The 27,792-nt window shown below is 34.1% G+C and overlaps 1 protein-coding gene across 1 annotated transcript in view; it reads right to left on the reverse strand.

Moving 5' to 3' along the window:
* PCDH7 (protocadherin 7) overlaps nt 1-27,792 on the reverse strand; it is a 283,345-nt gene that overhangs the window by 215,242 nt on the left and 40,311 nt on the right. Inside the window, 1 exon segment of the mRNA XM_035324967.1 lies at nt 12,064-12,123. Coding sequence (XP_035180858.1) covers nt 12,064-12,123 — 60 coding nt within the window.

Genomic DNA, 27,792 nt, shown 5'->3' on the forward strand with positions numbered 1-27,792 from the left:
ATGGAGATAAGAAACTGGATGAGAAATGTGGGATGAAGAATGCAATAGTCACAGAGAAAATGAATGATTAGTAAGAAAACAACAAAGAACAGAGGTTTTAATCAGGAAAAATTGGTAATAAAATTCTAAATTAAAATTCTGATTCCAGTGAGGATTTTCAGACATCATTTCATTCCCATGATTTACAATTTCCTCAGTAGAGCTACAGCACTAAGAGATCGTTTTTTTTGTTTGTTTTATTTTGTTTTGTTTTTAATATATATATATTAATAGAAAATGATGAATGCTGCTGTAATCAATAACACTGGCTTTCATCAGCTAGTGGTCTGGTGTTGATCAGATGATGAAATCAAGGAGAGTGAATTGGTAAACCAGCTGGAGAAAGCATTTCTAATATGATTTAAAACAACAACAACAGCAACAGAGGAGCTTCTCATTTTGTTTTGCTGCACTTCTGTTTATAAGAGTGAGATTTCATTTAAGCCTGGGAAAAGTGTGCATAAAATTCTTATCTAATACTTCTACTAACCATGATTTATCCCCACAGCACAATTCAAATACAGTGAAGAGATAACATCTTTTTTTTTAATGTCTTCCCTTGTATTTCCAAAGGAGGAAATATACATACACAAATCAAGAGAAATCAATATTTTTACTCCTTTCCACTCCATCAATCATATAACAAAATAATCAGAAAAGGGCACCATAACCCCCTGTTTGTCATTTGAATTGACTGAATGAGAGTTTGACAAGTCTAAAAGGCCAGCAAAAGACACACAAAATTCCCTCATTAGATTTTGCACAACAGTGACTACAGAGGGCTTTGAATGCACAGTACTATGAATAATAAAACATCTGTGAATTACATAATGTCACTAAGTATGTTCCAAATGGTATGCATATATTAACCCACAAATACAGGCTGGTACTTATTTAATACAAAATTAGCAGAAAAAAATGGTGTTTTTGAAAGGCGTTGGAAGTCCATTATGCTACCCAAGTCTCTCATATTACTCTAAGAAAAGTGATGTTACTGTTATACCATAATAGAAAATAGCCACATCAACAGCTCTTAGTGACAGGTAGAGATATCTTTGGGAAATCCACCAACTTTAATGAAACAGTTTAAGTAAATATAATCTCTTCTTGTACATTCAACTGCCTGTAGTCTACAAAGAACCAAATAAATGGCTAAGTTTTATATATACTAAGAATCAATGTTTTCACACCACTTCATATCACCATTGAAATGTGCAGTCAACCTAATAACACACAGCACCTTCTGACAATCAAAGTCCTTCTCTATATCACTGCAGACTGCACATAGCTTGATTGGAACACCCTGTTTTATAAGCCCCCCCCCTCCACCCCTCACAACCCTGGTGATAACATTTTCAGATATGTATGCTTGCTGTTAGCTTTAATGAAGGCTTTTTCATTGCTGAAGCCAGGTTTCTTTTTAAGCAGCTACAGTAGTCTCTTGACATTGTAATACAGAACTGGATCAGTAATTATAAAGGGGGAATCAAAATTATGGTTGCTCTAATGTGCATTCTTCTAAATGACTAGTTCAGAAACAGGAACGTGAAACTATTGTTTCAAACACCAGTCTGAGACCCCTAGAGATTTAAATGAATAGTCTGCAAAAAAATAAGGTCACTTTTTTTTTTTTTTTCCTCTCTGTGAAGTTATCTACTCTTTTAATCAGTAGCAGCATATCAATTAATAAAAATATAGAATACGGGCTATTATCCTATTACAAGTTAATACTATTATGTAAAAAAATAATAAGGAATCGTACTGTTTATCCACTTCTAGTCATACTTAGTATCTGACAATTTGTCAGTTTACCACACTGAAACCTGATCCAAAACCCCCTGAAATAACTGAGACACCGTTTTCTTTTACTCTCGAGTCAGAAGTGGGCCTGACTCAAACCCTGAAACAAAGCCCTCCATGCCCATCTTGTGACTGCCACTTCTGATGTTTTAACCTCCATGGTAGGCTAGCATAGAAGAGATTTATCTAGCACATGAACTGATGCTATCTATAGGATTTATGAAATCAACAGATGGCCTTAGACACAGAGTATTTAAAGGAGATTTTATTTTTTAATAAAATATTTTGAGATTGGATATGTAACCCAAACTCTGGTATGTATTTGATTTTATCCCAGAAATAATTCAAGACAGAGATCATCCAGGTTACCATATGGACTGTATTTCACTCCTCCTATTAAAAGTAGATTACAGAGAGGCTAAAGCTACTTACAATATTTCAAGCTTACCAGCATTAATTTGAATAAGAAAATAGATGAGGGAAGCATGACTGGCAACCATCCCAGCTATACAAATTACAAATCTCTTCAACAGAATTTCATTTGATTTTAAAATAGAGTATCAAAAGATCTAGCGATAAATTGATCAACTGATCTTTTTATATATATATATACTTCTGGTAGTAGGAAACAATAGTTTCCTGTAGGAAAAAAAATAAAAATGTGGTACTTGTATTCTATCCTAAAATAGAATGCAGTGTTGCAAAGAGTTATAATGAAAATTTGGAAGTATACACTGTGTTTGATACGTGTACAAAGGAAAGGTCTGATAATGTGCAGAAAACATGCAATATACACAGTGAGTTAGGAATTCAATATCAGGTGCTAGCCACTGATATCCATGCCTGGGGACTCACATTCCAATTGCCGTTTCTTTCCTGGTTATGGCATGTAGGGAAGCAGCCACTGCAGCTGTACAGGCCCTGAGAGACATATGCACGAGCTAGAGAGATGACACAGATGTCCAGAACCTTCCCACCTGCTACCTGGCTGAATTCACACTGGTTATTGCAAGATGTAGATAACCATCTGTACATCTGTCTAGTACTGACACTTAAGGGTCATAATTTAGAAAGAGTTAATCACTGGAGTAAGTTATAGCAAGTATTTCTGAAAATTCAGCCCTATTCCTACATGCACTATAACGGCTGTAATTGTCTCTTGATGCACTTCAGCATGGCCAGAATATCAGAGACTCACCAGAGTCTGTACCAAGAGCATTATAAGAGGAAGGTTTTACTATATTTCTAATGCCTTAGACAGAAACTAAATGGTTGCAGTTTTAGGACAATTCTCTGCCCTTTTTTAATTATAGCAATGGAAAAAAAAAAATCAGTATTCTAAAAGTGGCAAAACTGAAATCATTATACCAGAGCTTAAGATTATTGTTTGTTTTTTTAGTTTTAATGTATAAAGGCACTGCACATGTTTAGATGGAAACTTCCCACAATTATTTAATATCAAGGCACCAATCAGCAAATTCCCATTGTAAGTCACAAATTATTATTATACTCATTTAAGCAATCCTCATCATACCCTGTGATGAAAGATGTTTTATATCCGTTTAATACACGAGACAGTCAAGGCACAGAAAGCTAAAGTGAGTTCTTCCACCCCACAAAAGCAGGTCAGTGTCACCAAAAATACTACAATGAAAGATCTCTGATTTCTACTTCCCAGCTCTATGTGGTAAACTGTATTTTATAAGCTATTCATTTGAAATGAGGGTAGCTCATGCTATAAATGCAATCTTTGCTGAAATAGGCAATTGGATGGAAATAAGTATGCATGTATTATATATATGTAGAAATCTTAAAACGTAAATATCAAGGGAATTCTAGTTAATAGACTAAATGGCATTTCAAAAATCTTCCATCTTCTTCTAAGCCTTGTTAATGTATCATTTTCTTGCATCACTTACAGTAATAAATTCTGTAAAGCGGAGGTCCTGACATTGCTGTCTGACTTCCCATAGTGTAAACCCTATTTTTGGAAAGCTGTTGTTTGTTTTTTTTTTCCCTGAGTAGATGGCAATAAGCCAAAAGACTCAGGTAAAATATAAAAATCACACTAACAACATGTATAAAAACAGCATACATTTGTCAAGAGCCATTCCACTAGAAGTCACTTTTTGAGTGAAATCAAAATCCATGTGGTGCTGTTCACTGACGGTTCTAATTTCAGTGAGAATGATTCAAAGCAAAGTATAGAAGGCTGCATGGAAGTGCTCCACAGCATAATACCAAATGAAACTGTTTTATATTTGAAAATCTAATGCCATATTTAGAAACCAAATCTACTTTATAATGAGAGATTAAAATTTTAAACACAATTGATTAGAATTTTATTTAGAATGTTTTTACCATTTTTAATTTTCATATTAAGTCCAGAAACTGATACCTTCAGCATTAGAAAAATAAAAGAAAACTAGAGCCTGCTCCAAGAGAGTGCATTGTTTGTAGCTCCCTACACACACTCCAAGTTCTCTGGGAATGCTCTGATATCTGAGCATAATCCAGGCACTAGCTTTGCTCAAGAGCTATGCTCAGATTTACAAAAATATCCAAATGGATCACCTCTGAAAGACAACAAATTGAACTCCACGGGTAACCAGCAATTATCAACTCCTTATCATTACAAGATGCTCAGACCAACTTCACATACTTTTAAACATGTGAAACACAAGGTGAGCACAGCACGACGTCACAACACGACATCAGTTTTTACACACATGCAACTGTATTATTTGCATTCTCCTTTAATTGTCCACTCTACAGTACAAATGCTTAATTCTGCATAGGAAATACCCGACTAACTGCACCTGGAAATATATGCTTTTTATTCCACAACACTATCTATAGCTGCTTCTTTCAGACTCCCTTCAGCTTTAATTCACAATTTTCTAATGCCCTCCACAGGGAACATTTCAAAATGAGGCTTGGAGGCAGGATGAAGGTGAACCAAGAAAAAAACACTGCATCTCTCACAGCTCATATAGTTTCCTTCTTACAGGCTCCTCAGGACAAAGAGCACTGTCCTGTTTTCAACAGGGATGGAATTAATTTTCTTCCTAGTAGCTGGTATGGTGCCATGTTTTGGATTTAGGAGGAAAATAATGCTGAGAACACACCAATGCTTTAATTGTTGTTGAGCAGTGCTTACAATAAGTCAAGGACTTTGCAGTTTCTCCTACCACCCTGCCAGGGAGGAGGCTGGGGGTGCACAAGGCATTAGGAGGGGGCACAGCCAGGACAGCTGACCCAAACTGGACAAAGGGTATTCCATACCACATGGCATCATGCTGAACAAGAAAACTGTGAGACATTGGCTGGGATGGGAGCTGACATATCTCAGGGACTGGCTGGGCATTGGTCGTTGGGTTATGAGCAATTGTGTTGTGCATCCTTTTTTTTTTTTTTTTTTCCCTCTTCTTTTTTCTTCTTTTCTTCCTTTTCTTAATAAAGTGTCCTTATCACAACTCATGAGTTCTTTCACATTTACTTTTTCTTTCACATTTACTTTTTTTTTTTTTTTTTTTTTTTTTTATCATCCCACTGAGGGGTAGTGAGCAAATAGCTGTGTGGTGCTTAATTGCCTGCTGGGTTAAACCACCACAGGCCTTCTGGTGTCCAACATGGGGCCCAAATGGTTGTTATATCTGTTTTATGTATATGTGTCATTGCCAGCACTGAGTATATAATCAACAGTTCCACAATACTGTTGTATCGGTTACTTCCATACTATGCCTTTTTTTCCAGTTTGTGGAAAGTCTTTACCCAATGTCAACAATGTCAACAAATTCACACTTCTCAGTCATGAAATACTCAAATAAAAACATAGATGCTATCTGTATCTGAAACTAACAAAAAATAGCAAGTTTCAGTTTCTTTCCTACTTTAGAAAAGCGGTAACCTATAAAATATTTTTTTCTTAAATGCAGCATGGATAAATCTAGACCATTCTTTGACGAAAGCACACTGAAATGTATACATACAGAACTGTCCCATATGCATAATGATGAAAATTAATATCTGTTTCAAACAGTTTGGCCATGAGGCATTTTATAGATATTAAGCAAAAAAGGATTTGCTCTGAAAAACAGTTCTTCCAACTGCAGTGAAACAGAGGACATTAAAGTATTTTGACAGTATCATACCACTCTTTATAGACATATGTACACATCTCATCACCATACCTTATAAAGAGATGACAAAACAAAAAAGGATCAAACTATTTTCTCTATTAAGATAATAAAAATTTTTTACTGTTTTCACAGGTGTAATCCTTACAAGGTAGTTAACAGTGGCAGACCTAGTAATGGAGACCAAATCTCCGGGTTTCTAGCCCTTCAACATCTAATACAAGCCTAGCTTCCTCCATCTCCATAAAAATGGCATTGTGAGGTTAGTGAAATCAAATGTATGAACTATATTCTCTTCTGTTCTGTTTAGATGTATGCTAAAGCAAACAAAGTGAGATGAGAAATCTCTACTTACACTTGTCCAATGCTAACTGATGTTACACTTAAGTGCAGAAATGTTTTGAATTGAAACACATGTAAAGATCCTCTGAGATCAAAGGCTCTCAGAGAGAGACTCCAGAAGGGGTTTCATCTTAAATATTCCCAAATCAACCCAGGCTGACATGAACAGATTTCCAGAGACACTTATTTCACAGCATGAAATCTTTCGATTTTTAACCTACATAGCTAGCTTAGATGAGACACCAACCTTTGTAATAATCATATCCACCCATTAAAATTTATGCATGTGTAAGCCTGGTTATATGCTAACTTAGAGGTGGAAGCTGAGATCAGGACAAGTCAGGTTAGAGTTAGCTCCCTATAGGGAGTACCTCTACCATGCTCACAATACACTAGTGAACAGAAGCAAATTGTCATTCTTCTAGCAGGAAAAAATGAAAAGCAGATGGGCATTTATGACGTAGAACTACACCCACATACTCTTCTGGGATTCCTTGGTCTTTGTAACACCATTTTGCTTGTATTTGCTAAAACAAAATTGCTCTGAACAATATTCAAGACATGATTCTTTTTCCAGAAACAACTGTCTGTGTACAGTTTCACAGTTTAAAGAAAGGTTATTCTGTGTCAAAAGCAAACTTAAAGTCCTGTTACTTTCTGAATAAGAACTCTGCAAAATGCAACACAAACAGATAATTAGGCCTGATAAAGCCTGTTAGGCTACAGAGAATAATTAGGTTTACTGAAATCCTTCAGAACATTTTTCTCCATCACACTTCCAATACTAGCTTTCTCAAAGATAATATATAAATAAATACAATATTAATATGTATAAATAGTAAGTAGTACAAATCTTTTGTAAACCAGCTAGGTTGGCACTTGCTATTCAAAATGGTGTTACTGGGCTAAATTGAGGCTTAAATGTGAAAAGTAATCTGATTTGGAAGAAAATTAATTTTGAACTAGATTTGAAAACATGAATTCCTTCCTTGAATTACACCACTGAAGACTGCCAATGGTTCTGTTGTAAATGCTCGAGGACATGTTGAACTTTTTCCCCCCATTAGCATCATAACTCCCTCAGAAAGGGTGACAAACTGCTTTCCAGTGATAGATAGCTCTCATGCCACTTCTAGGAACTACAGATCAAAGGAAATGACCCGAGCCAGCAGTGTGCCCTCGTGGCCAAGAGGGCCAATGGGATCCTGGCGTGCATTAAAAGCAGCGTGGCCAGCAGGTCAAGGGAGGTGATCCTCCCCCTCTACTCTGCCCTGGTCAGGCCTCACCTGGAGTACTGTGTCCAGTTCTGGGCTCCCCGGTACAAAAAAGACAGGGATCTCCTGGAAAGAGTGCAGTGGAGGGCCACAAAGATGATACGGGGCCTGGAGCATCTTTCCTATGAGGCCAGGCTGAGGGACTTGGGTCTGTTCAGCCTGGAGAAGAGGAGACTGAGAGGGGATCTTATCAATGTCTATAAATATCTGACGGGTGGGAGACAGAAGGATGTAGCCAACCTCTTTTCAGTGGTTTGTAAGGATAGGACAAGGGGCAATGGCCGCAAGATAGAACACAGGAAGTTCTGCACCGACATGCGAAAGAACTTATTTATGGTGAGGGTGACGGAGCACTGGAACAGGCTGCCCAGGGAGGTTGTGGAGTCTCCTCTGGAGATATTCAAGGCCCGCCTGGACGCCTACCTGGGCAGCCTGCTCTGAGGAACCTGCTTTGGCAGGGGGGGTTCGACCTGATGATCTTTCGAGGTCCCTTCCAACCCCTACAATTCTGTGATTCTGTGAAAACTCACTAATGAAATAATTCATTGGGGTATGATGAAGAACAGTAATTTGATTGTGGTTTCTTGTTATTCTCAGATACATTCTAACTAAAACAAATAGTTTAATTTTAAACGGTGAAACTCTGTAGGCATGTTCATAGTGTTAAAAAGAGTTGTGGCATTCATCAAGTATTACAGCCTTAATGTGCATTCTTGTAAAATATTGAGAACAGTACAGAACAGCTGGAACAGTTTCTCACATAATTAAAGTGTGCCCTAAATGTAATGTCAGAAGTCAAATAGAATGTCTGCAAGCACAACAGATTATTTTTTTACCCCAATGCAGAGGGAGATAATCTTGAGTTTGAAAGTATGCATAATAAGTATCCATTGGAAATTTAAATGTGGCTCCTGCATTTGAGAATAAAAAGCTGTATTTTAACTAGCTCAGCAAAATTCAGTCAACCTAATGATCCTCAAACAGTAAAATGAGTAATGGGCTAAATTATGGATTATCACACCAGATTTTTTTTTAATGGTGAGTGGTTAAATCCATGCCTGTGTGCCTAAATGAAGCTTGCAGGAAGAGCAGGGACAGAGGTTTTTAATAAGCCTGAGAAATCTCAAGAGAAGATTTTAAGCTGTTTAATAAACCTTCACAAAAACAATTTATTTAAATTAAATTATATTGCTCAATCTTAGAAAAAGTAGTCTGGGTGGCCAAAGTTTGCCTAGTTTTATCCTTTACTTTAGGTTTGATGGATAGATTAGCAAGTTGAGCACTGCTGAAGAAACCATACCTAATTCTCCAGATACATTTAGATTTGCCATTGGCATCAGTGAGAGCACCTTCACAACCTGTGACAGCACAGTCCTGAGAAGCACAGCCATTAGGAACAGAAGAGCTGTTCCACATAGCTCAGTTTCTCATTGGTTGACATTCCTATATCATTCCTACTAATAATTTAGCTAATTTGCATTTTAAATAGTTACAACAATTGCATATCACATCTTTCCTAACAATTTGCTACTGACATTTCTTGTTCTTTGCCTTGTAGAAAACAAATATGAAGGTCATCTGACACTAACAGAAAAGTTGTATATACTCATACAGGCAGTCTCAATGAGTTTATCTGACCTGTTTGTATGAGTAAGGCAAATGAGTAGACAGAAAGTAGGAAAATGAGACATTATGGATGTGGTTTTCTTCCTCATCCATGCGGGACAATGACAAACAAAAAGCAGAATGCCACTTGTCACAAAAAAGCTTTTGCTCCCTCATTCTGACAGAAAAAAAAAAGATATTGCCCAACAATGAAGCAGCTGTAGGAGGCATAGAGGAAAGAAACAGATGAAAAAAGCAATATCACCACTTGTAATTTTGAAACTCCCAGCGCCTTGCAAGTTTATGTCACAGAAGAAAAAATCCTTCATCTGGTCTCCTACTGTTTTGCTGACCTTTCCCCATTGGTGTTGTAGCAGGAGGCAATATAAAAGTGCTTTTATTCCATACAAATTGCTTGGCTGCTAAACTCCATGAAATCTGAAAATTACAGTAGTGGCACAATATTTTTCAAGGATCCTCTGCTGGTAATTGCTTTGACCAGAAAATTAAATATAGAAGAATTAAATTGCAATGAACACAGAACACACAATTTTGATTTCATTCATGGTTGCAGAAAAAAAAAAATTGAAATATAGAGTTGCTGTATCTGAGATAAGAATCTGACCACACGTCAACATTTTTCTTCACACTTCCCAGCTTAAACTCTTTTTTCCTGTACTAATGTAATGTCTATATTAAGAAAAAAGGTTAGCATTTCACAAATATATTTGCATACCTAATGCATTTATTTCTGTGAAATGTTACATGTTAAATACTTTTTGTCCTTTTTTTCATATTTAGTTGACCTTTACAACTGCTCTGAACTCACAAAAATATGATCTATTGAAATAAAGAAAAGGACTAGAAAATGCAAAGAAAACAATCTATGTGCTGAACTTTTGGACAAAACTGTTGGTGCTAATTTTTATAGATTCTTTGATATTCCTGAACAATGCATTCCAACTGAGGATGATGCTTTTCTTGTTTTCATCTTATATCTTTTTCCTTCTCATTCCTGTATGTTTTGTTTTTTCTCTTGTATTTTATTTGTGTCCATGGGATTCTTTTATGCAATATTACTAAAAGTCACAATGTTTATTTCCTATCACTGAGTTCCAGACTAGCAATCAAGGTTAAATAATCAAAGTACATAGAGAAAAACTGAATGAATTCAAAAATAAAATAATTGATATTTTTTAATTAATTTTGTTCTTTGATTTTGATCACAGAAAACAAAGTCAATATAGTAGCAGTATGCAGACTTAGAAGTTTGATAATATTTCTCAGTACAAAAAAGAGGTCGAAGCCTCTTTCTTTTTATAATAAAGTCTTCCACTTGGAACTAATTACCCCAAGTGGAAAGAAAAAGTAGCAGATTGCCTGTTTTGAAGGGTTAAAGACAAAGAGTGAGCTAATTCAGACATAAATACGTAACAAGCAGGAGAGAAAAAGTTGTTTTTCAGCACTGTCATTCATAGAGTTGAAGAGCCATATCAAGAAGGAAGGCAAGTGATAATACACTGTTTAGTTACAAATATAATACAGTTTCCTCACACAGGAAGGATATGTATGCCAGAAATTTGAATAGCTGAAGTTACATTTTATTCATAAGAAAAAAAAAAAAAAACTTGCTGAAAAAATGTTAGTACTTCAAATACTCTCTTTTGCTCTTATGATGAAGAAGAATGCAGCAGTTATTGAAGAGAAAATATTCAGCCTTTCCTTTCTCTAAATCATAATTTGATATAATATGCAGCGATCCAAATATATATATACATCCAAATATATATATAGTAAATATAAAAAATCATATATGTATAAATTAAATTGGAGTTGGAACCACAGCCTTTTTCCTTACATGATCTAAAGAGCTTAACAGTGACTACAGAGCTGAAGAGGTTTTCCCTACATGTGGTTTTGATATTAGCAATTGTACAATCCTTGGCACAATTCTAGTCTAGAATTCTCTAGCCAAGAGCATTAACTTGTGTTTAACAACCAAACAGTATGCATATGTATACACATTCAGGTGACTGGTGATTTCCCTATTCACTGGTAGAATCATTTAGTTTGGTTTCTTCTCTGCATCTACCTCAGTTTCCTTGTAGAGATGTATTTTCAGCAAAATCTGAAGGATCCATGAACCTTTCCCCTAATTTCTCTCCCTCACTCTGTTCCCAAGTAGTACAAAGATTTTAAATGATAAAACATTATCTGGTTTTCCAGAAATCCAGTTCTGAGGTATAAAATATTTTATTTCTTTATCTAGCATATCATCAGTGTTGTTATTTTTTTTCAACTACTCACAAATACTTCATTCAAATATTCAGAATTCAATCTTGTTTACACTCATCTCCCAGTTACTAATGGAAACAATCATCTAATCAAATTTCAGTCCTTTTCAAAGATGGAAGAAAGCAGCAAATTGTGATTTTTTTTTTTTATTATTATTTTTTTTCAGCCTATTCATACTCCTAAATTATATGATATTTGATCCTGTGCCTCCACTTACAATCATTTCTACTTACCAAACCTTTGTCACATACTGTTTGTATGTCTGGTTTGTATTCTTGACTCTGCTTAATGCCTTTGTGTGTCCAAAATATAATCTGAATCTCTTGTTTTCAGTTTTGGTGGTTTGTTCATTTATTTATTTATTTATTCATGATTCATTATGTGCTTATTTATTTATTTATTTATTAGATAGCTTTGCTTTCAAGGTCCACTTAGTTTTGCAGTAACCCTGCCCCCTGGGAATCAATTTCTTAATACGAGAGTAAAGAGAGTTCATGTATTAGGTGATCCAACATTCCAACATAGTGTTGGAGTATCATTTCATAAATAATTCACTTACGAGCACATACATTCATTTTACATGATTCCTCAATGTGGCCAGGGTGCTGCGTAGTCTGCATTGTATCCACCTACAAAAAATACAAAAATATGTGTCTGCTTATGAGGATGTGAGTAGGGTTTAGGTAACGTAATCCTGTATCATGGATCCTATAAGTGAGTAAAAAGATTCCTCTTCCCTCTTTTATGTCCAATATATATACATATATTATATATTCCATAAATTAACTATTTGGCATTGAAAACAATGAGAATAGCATTATATATAGTTGGTTTTTGATCACAGAATAAAGAAACTGAGTGAAGATTCATTCCTTCTTCCTTTCTTCCTTCTAGTTACTGTGAACAGAGTAAAACAATTTAAGTGTTTAGAATAATATAAGTGCCAAACATAACTCTTCTCCATGAAGTGATTGGATAAATAGTGCACTAAGTCACTAACAGTATTAGTTAGTTGAAAAAAAAAGAACAGGAATTTTATAAGAAAACAAATAGGCACCATATCTTCTACCCCATCCCTCACTCCCCTTCCCAGCACAGGAAAAAGAAAGGAGTAAGGGAGCAAGATTTAGAGGGCAGTATACAATATATAATGATAACTCTGTGAAAATGCAAGTTAATCAAAATGCCAGATATAAATTATTATGCTACAAGGTGGACATAAAGAAAATGGAGAACTAATTGAATACACATTTTCTTTGAACTACTGTGATCAATAAGTTTATGAAGTAAATGACACATAAAATACACATCTAATGATAAAGAGTGAGGTTTCTGTCCAATATATTCTTCTAAAATAGCTCTTAAATTATCACTCAGAAACAAGTCATCCACACAAAACCACTAACCTGATGTGTGTTAGTTACGTAACACATTTCGTTGGCATTCAACGGATAGTCTTTTCAGCATTTCTAGTATTTTTGTATTATGAATTTATATTCATTTCATATCACTCACTACTAGTTCCTTATTTTCAAACATTTTAATGAATCACTTCTAATCTATTACACACACAAAGTTAAAACCAATTTACACAAGTGTAGAAAAGCAATGTCAAGGATCTCTGCAAAGCAGCTTTTGCTCTATGAACATAATCCATAAAAGACTCCCAAATGTCCTCAAATAAGTAACGTCTGTTCCCCAACCTAAATATGATCTTCTTACAGGAAGCCATCTGGGACAAGTAAGCAAAACATTCTGCTTTGGTTGCTGAAGGAATATATATACGCCTCAGTAAAATTCTTCATCATCATCAATCCAATTATATGCAAATCTGTTTCTCTCTCTTTATCTTAGCTTGCCTAAACATCAAAAATGATAGGAAAACCATACAAACTTTATAGAAATGTAGGTAATGCATCTACCTATCTATCAATCAATTGATCTACCTATCTATCCTTTACGAACGCTGAGTACTTCAAAGTTGCTAACCTCAACAGTTATTCAAATTCATATGAAAAATAAATTTAGCTAACTTTAAGGAGAATAAATTCACTGGAATGGTAAACTTGTCAAGTATGTAATCAAAAGAGATCTACTAACATTTTAAATAGCCTTCTCCAAGCTGAAAACACAAACTGGGAGCATTCGTAAGATATTTCTGACGCTGAAAAGGTTCATAAATGTAATATTCCCTTCTATAAGCAGAGGTCTCTTCTAGGAGAGATATTCATGGTATTTGTCAAATAATCAGTCAAGTCATAAATCAGTGCAAGAGGAAAGACAGAAAAGTAAAAACACAGCATTCAGTAAACAGTAAATTATCTGACACATAGTAGACCAAGTGATTAATCTTTTTTTTTTTTTTTTTTTTTAATCAAAAAATGCAATACACTATGTCCTCACAAATTCAAATGATCATGGAGGTCTCAGTGTGTATATTTATATTACCTGCTGATCTGGTACAAAAAAGAAGGATGACAGTGGGATTTGCTGTTTGTCTTTACATTGCATCTTTATCAGCAATTAAGTCTGTACCATTTGCCAATCCTAGGCATACATTATGCAAGCAAAGAGATCAAATTGACAGAGGATCTAGCTACTGCATGGCAAGTGCTACGAACCACCTGACACCCTGACAACAATGCTGGAAGGAACCTGCTTCAAAAGGCTCAGTGGTGCACTAAAATATGAACAGCAGGACTCCAAATATAGACACAAGGAAAATTCACAGCTATAAAAAACCCTTCCTGTGCTCTATATCATTGATATAGTTGCATCCATAGACAAATTCATCCTGCTATTCTAATGACTGATAGAAAAATAAGAAGATACTTTTTTTTTTTTTTTTTTTCCCTTCTCCAAATTTCTGTTAAATGAGCTGCTAGCTGCTGTTTTCCTCACTTTTCTATTGCAGCTGAAGAATCTTGCTAATTTCCCAGAAACTGATACTACTGTTTCTTTCCTGTTCCCATTTTCCAGTGTGGAAATGCACATATACTAAAATGAGTTAAATGAAGACTTGAAAGTCCCTACTTCAGTTTTCATAAGCAGGGAGCTTCACTAATCCAGTGCATAATACAGAAATACATGTCTGGAATCTTCTTCTTAAATTCACCATCCAGTTTCTGTTTATCATAGACATAATCTCATGTATTTCCTTGATGGGTTACAATTTTCTTGTATGAATATTTCAGTGGGAAATCTGTTCCAGAAATTCATTGCTACAATATTTGAAAATTACTCTAACAACCAACCCAAATTTATTCTGTGGTATTTATATCTGTTTCTTTTTTTTTCTTTGCATATTCATTTCTATTCTGAAGTGAAATTTTAGTATTAGTGATATGTATTTGCTATTACATGTAATTTTTTTTTTATCAAACAAGTGGGAGGCCACACTTTTACAGTAAGAGTATAGAGCATATGGTTTACAGCCATAACATACTGCTACAAACTTAGAATGATTAACTTCTGCAAGCAACTTTTGTCATTAAATTCTTTTGTCACGCATGTTGTTCACTTAGCATTGAATGAGTCTGTAAATATGTTATGATTGCAGTACATATTATATATTGATCTGATCGATGTGTGTGTATTACTAAAACTGTGAGACATTACAAGTTTCTGCAACATTCAATGTGTCTTAAATGAAGCTGAAAGACACAACATGCTCGGTTTTGCCCACTACAGCAGATAAAAATATATCTTGATAGATTTCCTGTTACATTTCACAAGATGTTTCTAACCTATTTTTAAACTTCTTTTACACACAGCTTCATTTTCAGTTTGTGACAGAAAGCAAAACAGGATATGGGGAACTACAGGAAATATATTTAGTATATTTCCTTAGAATATATGTGTTGGATGAGGAATACAAATTTGGACTGAAATTCTAATCCTCATACTCTTGCACAAAATAAAATTTACCAGTAAATATTCATTACAAATCTTTATTTGCTGAAGAATTTGTACAGTATTTGCTGAATCATTAAAGGCCATATACAGGGTAAAAAAGATACTCAGCAAAAGATACAAACAAACAGATTAAAAACTTTTTTTGCTTGTTTGTTTTCTGAAGAGGAAATTAATAAGGAATGCTACATAAGATCATAAAGAGATGCATAGTTTTTAGCCGTCAGAATTTCTTCAATAGATATATCCTACTTTCATGTAAGAAAATCTATTAATACTCTTGGTTATGAAAGTTTAAAAAAATAGTTAAATCAACTTAAAAGGATAAGACACCTAGATATAGTACACAGTTCAACATGACTTTGTTCTCATTTAACTATGCTTAAACACAATTGGCCATATCCTTAACTACTTCACATCAGTTGGGTCTAGTTTTGCAACGTCGTTGTAGCTACTACTGACTCCTTGCATTCTAGGCAAGAGGTAAATTAAATCCATCAAAACTAAATATGCCACTTTCTATCAAAAACAGAAAAATAAACTAATTATCATTAAAACACATCACTGCAAGTATAACGTTGATAAAATAACATATATAATTCATTATCTTTACAAAACCTCTGGTCTATTGATGTCCTGCTAACAGTAGGCCTGGGAAAGCATTTTTAACACTTAGGCCTTCTCTGGAGAATTCCACCACTTACTAGCATTAGGATACTAGGATCATTGTTTCCTATGTTCTGTTCACAGTCACACTTAACTGTAATATGGAGTGATGTATCAACCGCTCTTCATGGTAAGCACTAGAGGCCTGCTTGACTCACAGAGACGCTGGTTAGAGATGGAAGAATGACTGGTGTCTATACCCTTTTCCTGAAAAGAATTCATTCATACCCACAAACCAATAGCTTAGAAATAAAATAAAATTAAAAAATCACATATGCTTAACTGTTTCACAATTGATTCCTTCTAAAAAACACAAAATGTTGTAAATCAATCATAAACATATACTTACTACCAGTATACCTGGTAGTATACCTACTGGTAGTATACCTACTGTATTACTACTACCAGTAATAATGAAAATTAAAATATAAAATTTCCCATTTATTAACTATATCAATTACTCCAGAACAAACATTGTAATAATAAAAATGTTGCATTTTTAATGTTGTTTACTACAACGCTATGCAATTCCTGGAGCAGAGAACTTTCTTCATTACAAGCCAGTATAATGATATTAATGTTCTCTTTTCAATTTATGTGCATTGACTTACTTCTAGTAGGCAGTGCTCAGAAATATAATTTGATAATATTTTTGAAGGCAATGAGTAGGGTAACATAGGATTAATCTACCTTAAAAGTCTCAATAATGCAAACCCCTGTATGGTTTACATATTACTTCCATAATACATTTATTAAAATTCTGACATCTTAGCCTATTGAACAATTAAATTAATACAACCTTACAAGAAGGACTATAATAATAAAAATCTTACGTACTTAAGTTATATTTTACTACCTTAACCCAGCAGTCTGGACTTTCTTGAAAACTGGATAATACTGCCATGTCAAGGAAAAAAAAAAAAAAAAAAAAAAAGGCTTACAGAAAAACAGAACAGCAAGTACTGATATCCTTAGATGCTTGTGATGCTGCAAACATCATGCTGAGAGGTTTGGGCTGCTCTTTAAACAGCTTACAGAACATAGTTTGATCTTGGTGTAGATAATGCTACTAATAGTTTAATCCAGTGGTAAGAAACCAGCCCAAGAAAAGCCTGGCACAGGCTTTTTTATTGTTGTTGTTTCTTTTCATTTTCTCCTTTTCTTAGGAGTACAGGAACATACTAAAAGGAAAACTATACAATTCTTTTTCTAAACCCATGAAACCCCACTTCAAAACTAGTAGGATATTTTTACATCAGTTCATACATCCATAGGGTTGAAATATATTTTTTATTTCATTTTTTTTAGCCTAAATACATATGTGGCATATTAATTGCTATTATATCAGCATAGCTCTCCGATATTTTTTGCTAGTATTTATTCCCAATATGTTTATGAAGAGCAATGAAATCTCTTCTCACCAGTTATTTTCTTAAGGCTCTGTCTGAGGCTCATGTAGCAGTGACTTAAAACCAGCTGGCGGGAATAGTTACCACCTTCATCCATCTGCTCCGCCCCTCTGATGGGCTTTAGAGCCTTCAGGGCAGGGTTATTTGGTATGTCTATGAATGAGCTTGTGTGCTATTGCAGACTTCAGCTGGGCGTATTAAACTAAAACAATTCCAGTTTTGGTTTACCCTAATATACCAGCCAGTGGTTCACACAGTGAGTCAAAGGAGGTTCAAGTATTTATGCCTTGAGGATAGCAACATCTTCTGCCATCCAATTTTAGCCTGCCACAGCATGTCTCTTAGAGCCTTAAGTCTGAATGAGCAAAGCCCTTTCAGTCATCTCTTGCACAGCTAACTCTATATCCCATAGTTGTGAAACAGTTCTTTCTGAATCTCTGAGTCTAAGCTTAATTCTGCCTGAATATGTTTGACCAGAATAATATAACAATCTTTCAAATAAAGTCTCATGTACACATCCTCGAATGATAGGAATATTCTCTCAGAGCAGCATACAACTTGCTGCAGCCTTATTTTGCAGTAGCAAATTTGCCTATGTCACATTGGTGCTCATAACCACTGTAACTTATTCACCAAATTCCCATCTGATTACTTCTTAACTGAATTTACAAATTACAGTATTGCTCTTGCTGTTTTTTTGTTTGTTTTTTTTATTGCTACAGTCTAAAACTTTTTCCAGTTGTTCAGCTAGCATAGTCTAATCCTCCCCCAGACTCATGACAGTTGCATTTCTTTCATTATCATGTTTCATTTTTACACTTGCATTCTCTGCACCAAAGTGAAACTATAAAGCAAAAACATTCTTAAGTCTGATGCTTGACTTGAACTTTCCCTCTTTTTATAATGATTACCTTTGCAACAATACCCATTGTCACCTTATTTTAGTGAAACTCACACATTTTGTAATTCCTTTAGTAATCCCCATCTTCCTCAGATGAACAAATAATTTTCCAGGTGGCAAAGTATGAACTGCTTGCTGAAGTCCACAGAGATGAGATTACTAAATCTTCTTTTTCTAGGAAACTGGTTATCTTTTCAAGGGAATATATCAGATTTGCTTACATGAACCCCTTTCAGTAAAGCCATTTTCAGTTTCCATCTTAGCCCATCTTCTTTTTTTTTTCCCTTTATGTCAGCAACTTGATTTTTCATATAGAATCTGCTCTACTGTTTGATTAAAAAAAAATAATAATAAAAAAATGAGGTCATATTTTTATACCTTCATCCATTCTTGTCTTCCCCACTACTTAAATATAAATAGTATATTTGCTATTCTCCAACAAAACAGCATTTTTTGCCCTATCAGGTTTATTTACAGGAAGACCTGGAATGCCTTTTTCTGTGTCACTCAGAATTCGATGATGCTTATCTGTTGCTCCTTGAATTACATACATGAGACTGCAAGTTTTGTTTCTATCTCAGATTGGCTTTCAGCTTTTGCCTCTAAAGTACATTATTGACTGTATTTAAAATTAAAACAAAGTATTAACTTAATTTCTTTATCACATTTACATTATATTTTACCTCTAAAGGTAATAAATGCCCAACTTCTTTTTCCCTGCTATCTTTTGGTTAATATAACTAAACAAGAGTTATTGCATCTCAAAGATATGAGAAGTTTTTTCCATCTCTAATTACCTAATTTTATCCTATGTCAGTAGCACTAAAACTATTCTCTATACCTACTACCAACGAGTAGATAGATGTTGAAGAGAATAAACCACATATATTGAACAGGGAATGTACTTTTCCAAGTCCCAGAGTTAATCTGCCTAAAGGCAAAATGTCTGTGTTCTCTGCTACTGATCCTTTGTTCACTTCAGACACTATTACACTTATAATTTCCTAGAGTCATTACACTAAGAAATAAAAATTGGTAAAAAATTCTGTGTCAAATGTATACAAAAACTGAGATGAAAAACAAATACATGTATTATAAAATGCAGTTTTATTTTTAAAGGTATTAACTGCTCTTTATTTTAAAAAGAACTTTTAAAATCACTGCCTGATTTATAATCTGCATGGACTGGTATCTGTCAATTTAATTTTTTGCTTGCTAAGATCTTCATTTGAACTACAAGGTGAAAGAAGACTTTTAGAGTAATGATTTAAGAGAGAGAAGCATTATTCATGGAATTAAATGCTTTATAGATACATTTAAAATAGACTGCTATGATGTGGCAGAAATAGCAAGCTGATACATTTATTGCTTACTCTGCAAAGTGATGTATTATTTTTCATCTCATGGGTACAACAGACTTCACAGATGGCTTCACACTTCAGCCATTCGGAGACACTGGGCCAGTAATCCGTGTTCAACGTGGACCCACCTGGGGTACAAAGGGCTTCAGAGGTTTCTCTTGCCCTTACTTCAGTGGGGAAAGCAAGAGCTTGACTGAAGAGGAGAATAAATGCAGTAATGCTGTGTGGAGCAGGAATTCCACTGGAGCAGCAGTAGACCTGCTTCCTGGGTGGATAAAACTCCAGCAATCAGGCAGCAAAGAGGATTATGCCAAAGGCACAGTACGGCTCCAAAGGTAGAGCCTCACAGAGTCCAAAACTAAACAAAAATGTTATGGAAAGAAGTGTGAGAAAAAGATATAAGGCAAAGAGGAGAAAAAGGGGGGGGGGGGGTGCATGTTATAGTAAAAATAATAATTTTTAAAAAAGGAAGCAAGACAAAGTTCACTAAGAAAATATGCCAGAAGTTAAGCACTGCTATCACTGATTTGAAAATTCCAGTGTTTAGCAGAGAAGGAACAGTCTGTACATTTAATATGGGCATAGGCTAAATATACTATTTGAACAGATCGCAGAAAGCATGGATGTAAAACACAGACTCATAAAATGAAAGTATATAAGATAGGTGTTGTTCAGTAGACCAAAACTGACATTAGGTTTTCTGAATCCCTCTTCCATATAATTCCAAGTTGAAGTCGAAAGGCTTATAAGGTTTTTTAATTCTCAGTTCTTAATTCTTTAAAAATTTATATATATATATTTTAATTCTCATACATTTATCTGAATACTCTCCTATATTAGCATCAAAATGCTAGCATCAGAAGCATCATAATGATGAGCTAAGCTCATAATGAATAAAGCGAACCTTAGTTACTATGTTATATATTTGCAAAATACTATTGTTATACTGACAGCACAGAACTTTTTGACTTGTCAACTGTTCACTTTCTTAAAACTAAGTTCAAAACACTTTTTTTTTTGTATATATTGCTTCTCTTTCAAAGAATTATAAATTCCATACTTCTAGATAAGTTGCAACTTTTGAAGTCCTTTATCAGTGAGCAGTATGGTGTATTAACAAATAAGAGCTTATTTCATAGTGTCTTATGAACACAGTGTGGTAGATTGGTTTAATTAAAGTCTGCCTAACTATCATAAGGATTTTGCACTCTGCAAATAATTGCTTTTTCTTCTCTATTCACTTTTTGTTAATAGAAACAGAGAAAGTTGTTTTTATCTTTTATATATTATGATGTAAAGAAAAAAAAAAAGAAACAAAAACAAAAAGTTAATGAAGTGACCTTTCATTCCCTGGACATCCTTTTATGTTCAGCCTAAACTGATCACAATTCATCTAGACTTTCCAGTAGTTATATATGTGAAACTCTGTCATATGTCCAAATGAGGCTATGATACTATAACACTGCACACTACACAGATCTTAAAGGAACTGATAAGTGGAATGCAATGAAAGTTGCATTCAAATATTTCTCAGATCAGCTAAATTACCTCACGTTGAACTGCAATCTGTTGATCCAAACATATTTTGCATGCTTACAGATATTAGGTGAACACTAATCCTTTTGCTCATATATTCCTCACCACAAATGTATTTTTGCAGATTTGGTACATGGGAATAGGCAATTAATATGGGAATAGGCAATGCTGCATTTGTGATCAAAAAGGATTTTTTTTTTTTTACAGTTAAATAGAAGAAGGATTATTTTAGGACCAAAAATCATTTTATCTCCACTTCTTTCATACTAAATCATATCTAATATGCAGTGTGTGCATATTGTGGAAACACTTTATCAATTTAAGTTACAGAAAAATCACATAGTCTACTTTCCCACAGCTGCTCATACCCAGCACACCATCAGTTGTAATATTCATTAGTAAGACTGCTTAGAACTGCTGCCACATATCTTGATGGGCACAGGAGGTGTGGGGGTGGGGATGGACAGACAGACAGATGACAACACAAATAAAAAATATTTTTTCTAATTTCAGAATAAGTTTCTAAAGACTCATATACACTGATGAAATTATGATTAGCCTGACTGTCAAGTGGAGTATAACGACCTAGTTTGATAGATGACAATTCTAGATTTGTATCGTGCAGATCTGCTATTTCAAATATATTCATTTTACAAATGAAAGTCTTCTCTTTTTCTTCAAATAGCAAGAGTGCTAAGGTGATTTCATCTCAAAAATTAAATAACCTTTTTTTTCTGATACTTTTTAAATAGTTTTTTTTTTTTTCTTCTAATTTGAGTCTTTCTTCTGCAGTCAGAATACCCACAAACAGAAAACGTTGTGGAAAAAATCATATTTTTTTTTTAAATATATCTTTCTGTATTTAGCTATCACACACTGATGCAGCGAAATGTTGAAACACAGCCAACATGTGTTATAAAAGGAATTAAAAAGGATTGCCCAAATATCATTTTTATCGCATTCTTCCATAAGCAAACAATACAGAAATACCAGCTTTGTAAACTAGACAGAAGCTTGCTAGAAATGCACAGAAACCACTAACTATTGTGTAGTTATTCCATGACTCAGTATTTCCACTTAGCAGGTGACAATTTCTTCTTCTTTCCATATAAGAAGTGCAACAGTAAAACCCTACTTAAAGCTGTCTATTCACAAAATATTTGGGGAAAATAAGTATAGCTCCTCAGCAGTTAAAAGAAGCTACTTTTAGAGTTGAAGTTTTTCAGTTACAGGCTTCTTCATTATTTTCAAAGTTGTGAGATGGTTTAGTTTCTCCAAGAAAATTAGAGATATTTGGAGTCCTTCTTTTCCTTAAAGTTTCCATGCTGTGTGTCAGAAAAATAAAATATTGAGTGGTTGCTATCAAACTTTTGGCTCCCCTATAACCAAACACATATGGTATAGGTCCATGGAAAAATCTCTGCTTTTTAGAAAGGAAAATACTTAAGCCTTTCCTATGTATCACGCAGGAACTTGAAAAGCAAGGTTGCAGATTTTTTGGTTGGGACTGCTGAATTTAAAATAATGCAAATGCATTTCAGGATAATGCAGAGGAGACTAAAAGGAAGGAAAGTATCTATGACAGGTTTTAGTACAACAAAGTAGTTAAGATCTCTTTGGAATAGATTACCAGATAAGACTGATTCATTGCAGAACATGAGGAAAAAGATAGTGAGAGGAACAGTAGCCTCTCTTTGCCTGTATCTGCACAATCTGTGAGTTCTACAGTGAGATAGCTTTTACTTGGTGATCATGCAGTCATAGAATAGTCTGAGCTGGAAAGGACCCACAAGGATCATGGAGTCCAACTCCTGGCTCCACACAGGACCACCCCAAAATCAGACCATATATCTGAGAGTGTTGTCCAAATGCTTCTTGAACTCTAGCAGGCTTGGCAATATGACCACCTCCCTGGGGATCCTGTACCAGTGCCCAACCACCCTCTCAGTGGGGTACACCCTAAACAGAACTTTAATTCTCAGTTATTTCCCAGTTATTAACCTTTCTGGGTATACTGAACTTCTCTTTAAGAGGAACAGGTATTTTATCATCAGTGATTACATCTGCTCAAGTAGGAAGAGTTATGTTCAATAAGCTCTCTCCCCCTCCTCCTTGTAAGGTTGGTCTTTAAAAAATAAATAAATAAATAAATAAAATTATTTGGCTATGCATGTTAAAATTTAAGATTTAAACAAGGAGGCCACGTCACCTGGCTCTTGGGCCACAGCATCAGGAACCCATGAAACTGAGAGGGGGTAAATTAAATGTCACCAAAATATGCCTTATTTCAATTTTCCTGGCTGCTTTCTATATCTGCTGATTTCAGGCAGAACTGTCTTCTTTGAACAGATATTGAAATAAAGAAACATGGTTACAAAATATATTCTAAAAAAAAATCAGTGATTTACATTAGGACGTTTTAACCATGTTAATTGGTAAGGAGCTATTAACATTCTTCTAAAGACATGGATATCATGCCTAAAATCAGCACAGCTATCTTGTTATCTAATTAAAAACAAACGATCAAATGAAATATTGCCAAATGTTTAGAAAACCTGATCTGACCAAAATACTGTCCTGATTTTATTCCTAAAAATATCACTGATGTTACTGAAGTTAATTTGAATGCAAGACAAAATAGACTAATTTCTAAGCAACAACCTAACTGTGAAAAATATAAAAGTCAGTTTTGGTCTCGTTGTACCAGACTTTACTTAGGTATGTACTTAGAGTGTTATGATGCAAAATTGATTGCAGATAACAATTAAATCAGGAGAATTATGGTCCACACAGAGTGTTTTACATTTACTAATTCAGTGTTCTTCTTTGTGCTTCTAAAGAAAAAGGGGGAAAAAACAAAACTAAACTAAAAAGCAGTGTATCTTCGAGTGCATACATTTAGATGTACTTGATTTACTCGATTTGTTTTAAGTTGAAGACTGAAAAGAAATCTTTGACAAAACTGTCATCTTTAAAATATGGTGATATTTCATTTTCCTTCTTCTACACTACTTAGATTGCCTGGAACTGAAATACTTCCACCAGCCACTGTGTCCAATTTTTCAGAGCTGTCACTTCCTAGCAAATCTGCTTAAGCAAAATACTTATGTTGTTAGAAAACAGAGAAAACATATAATATAGAATTCTTTCTATACTCCTTTGCAGAATGACTTATATTCAAGTACACAAAACAGTAAGTATATGTTAAAATCTGAAATTTGAGTTCTGTCTCATTTAAATCCATAAATCTGGGACTCCCACAACTAGTTTACAAAGATGGCTAGAATCGGCACATGTTTTTTTGACTTATCTTGTTGTTGTTGTTGTTGTTTTCTGTACAATAATTATAATCAACACAATACAATCAAAAAATAATCAAAATTCTGTTTTAATAGGAACCACTTTAGGTCATTAAAACTAAAGAGAACACTTCACTTGAACAACAGTAAAATGGAAGAAAATTTCTAACCCTCTCTAGTCCGCAGGTTTGGTTGGTATACTCTTTTTGTCATCACTTGATTCCCTGTAAAGCAAGAGCAGTTTTACACTTATGGGCCTTTTGACTACTATATGAAGGAAAGAGAAAAGACATTAAGTGAAATGCAAACAAACACTGTATGCTGAAATGAACTACACTGATAAAAGCTAAAATCTTTGTCTTGGATACAGATTACACTTTGTAGAAAGAAAAAAAATGTATAAAGCAAAATATTCCTTTTTAGAGCTAATTTTAAATTCTGGATGTCAAGACTTTTTACAGACAAAAAACTGCAGGATGGTTCTGGTTCTAAGAGGTCAATAAGTATTCTTTTTCATTTCATGATTTTTTTGCTAAGATTTTAATTTAATTTCTGCATCATTATACAAAATCTTTAAAGTTTACACATGAGGAATTATGTAAGACTACAGTTAATTCCACTGCTTTAGAAAGCCTATCATGTTCCAGGGAAGTCAGTGCTTCTCACTGTGTACAGTTCAAATCCCAATTCTCTGATGGCCCGTTAACACCAAATCTGTCACCCTTTAACACCACAGAATCAATACACTGGAATGTCATGGTACCCTGATGGGCCACAAAGCCTCTGTATACATTTATTAGACAAAGATTTTATATTACTTTAGAGAAGAAATGTGTCAAGTTAAAATCAATTTCAAGTTTCTTACTAAGCAGGAAATACTCTTAGATAAATATTTTTTTTCAAGTTACATTCAGTCAGCCATAGGAACTAAACAAAGAAGGTCAAAGTCATTTAGACATGTGCTTGCTGTTATAAATTCCACCCATCGTTTTTTCAATATATATATATATTTTTTTTTCTGACAGCTCTTTCTGACCAAGATCATTACCCACCAGGGCCTTGTTGAGAAGAAAAGGATAGGAGAGGAAAGGATAAGAAAAATAAAAATATAAACTAATATAAATATGATCATATAATCAAACAAAAGGTACAAAAAGCTCTTATCAGTTACTTCAACTGTTTTCTCACAGGACCATTTAAGTATTGGGACAACTAAAAGGAAGACCAGAGCAATTTCATACATTTTTAAATGCATCTATAGCACATTGCAAAGAAGTCAAGACAAAGTTTTTAACCTTTCTGGCAACACTGAGAAGTTGCAGACCAGATAAAATCATCAGTAGTATCTCATAATTAAATATTTTTAAAATCCAAGACAAGAAGCAGTATTGCTCACTTGCCTTGTGCGGGGATGGAACAACCAATACTGCCCAATCAAAGTTTCACTGTAGGTTTAACAGATAAAACAATTAAAACAAGCAAACAAACAAAAACCCAACACTTCTGAGCTTATTTTCAGCTAACATACTAAATGTTAAGTCTATTTGTCTTTTTTTGTTTTGTTTAATCTTGCATATCTTCAAGACTTCATCAAGAAAAAGGCATCAATACATAAAATTTAGCATCTGTTTTTGACTACTCCACTAATCCTTGCAGAACCAAACAAGGTGATGTTATACAAAACTGTTTGCTGCCTGCAAGAGAACTAGTCCACATACAACTTCTGTAAACATTGAACTGATAGTCAGATGTAGCCTGGAGAAAAACAGAACAAAAATAATTTTTTCTGTAAAAACTAAATATGTTCTAATCCTATATAGACTTAATTGTTTTCTAGAACAACAGGAAAGTTCCCTGTTACTGTCTTCACAGTATTTGTAATCACAAAGAACAAAAACTAATATGAATTTCAGTGATAAACCTTCATGTTTTCTTAAACAGGTTCAGATTTCAATTTGTAACTAATCAATATACAATTCTTCAGAATGTTTTTTCTTTTTTTTTGTTATTGTTAGTTGGTTTTTTTTTTGAGTGCTATTTAAACCATTTGACGTAATAATTTTCTTGTATGACAGCATACAAGCACTATTTTCCAAGCTACTATCCTCAATAGTCTGCCATAATGCACTGCACATGTTAGTCTAGTAAAAGCTTTTAAATAGTTTGCTACATTCTTCTCACCCTGTTCATACAAATAGTCTTGCTGAATTAAATGGAAGTACTGATGTTGTAATTTCTACCATATTGACAAAAGCTAAACAATGCAGTTTAGCAGCTTATGGCATAGACTTCAAAAATCTTTTGCAAGCCTGTAATAGACATTCCCAAAGGAATAATGAACGAGATCACATAAAAGTTGTCATCAGTTCAAAATCTTGAAACTCCATTAATTGAAATTGTGTAAGAAACACGTAAGTTATAGTTGCCATGTGAGTTATCAAACTAATAACCTAATATATTAATGACATATCTAGTTTCCTAATTTATTTTTTGTGTCTTTCAAGAGCTTCCTACATGTGGCATTTCGTATATAGGAAATTATAAAGAAGAGAAGCTAGTTTCTTCTCAATAGAAGTGATACCTTTAACAATGAAAACAGTTTGTTGTATTCAAAGGCAAAAAAAAGAAAAAAAGATATAATACATTTCCATTAAGGCACACTATTTAAATCCATAAAATAACAACATATTCCAGATATTCTAAATAAGTGATAAGTCAAAATTCAAACTAGATTGCTCTGAGATTCAGTTTTGTATTAATTGACTACAGTACCTTTTAGTGCATAGCAAATTATTGCTGAAGAAGTTTTATTCAATACTTTTCAAAAATGTGACTCTTAAATATATTAGGGAATAAAGATATCAGCATTGAAGTTGCTCTAACCTCTTGCAGAGAAAAATTGCATGTAAAACCTTTAACATGACCTATGTTTTTAAGGTAGCAGCACAGCTCTGTTTCTCAGATACCAGTGAAATCCACATTTTTTTTCCACTTTTTTATTTCAACTAAAATATGCAGCATATTTATCTTTACACTTAAATACTGAGATAGAATAATTTTGTAGAAACCTGTCAACGCAACTCCTTTGTAACAGAACCTAAACTGAGTGTATTATTAGCAGGACTTTCCTTTAATACATTAGTGAATTTACCAATGAAAAGAAAAAGAGAAAAGAGGGAGAGAAAAGAGGGAGAGAAAAGAGGGAGAGAAAAGA

The sequence above is a fragment of the Oxyura jamaicensis genome, chromosome 4, assembly GCF_011077185.1.
Source record: "Oxyura jamaicensis isolate SHBP4307 breed ruddy duck chromosome 4, BPBGC_Ojam_1.0, whole genome shotgun sequence".
Classification (NCBI taxonomy): Eukaryota; Metazoa; Chordata; class Aves; order Anseriformes; family Anatidae; genus Oxyura; species Oxyura jamaicensis.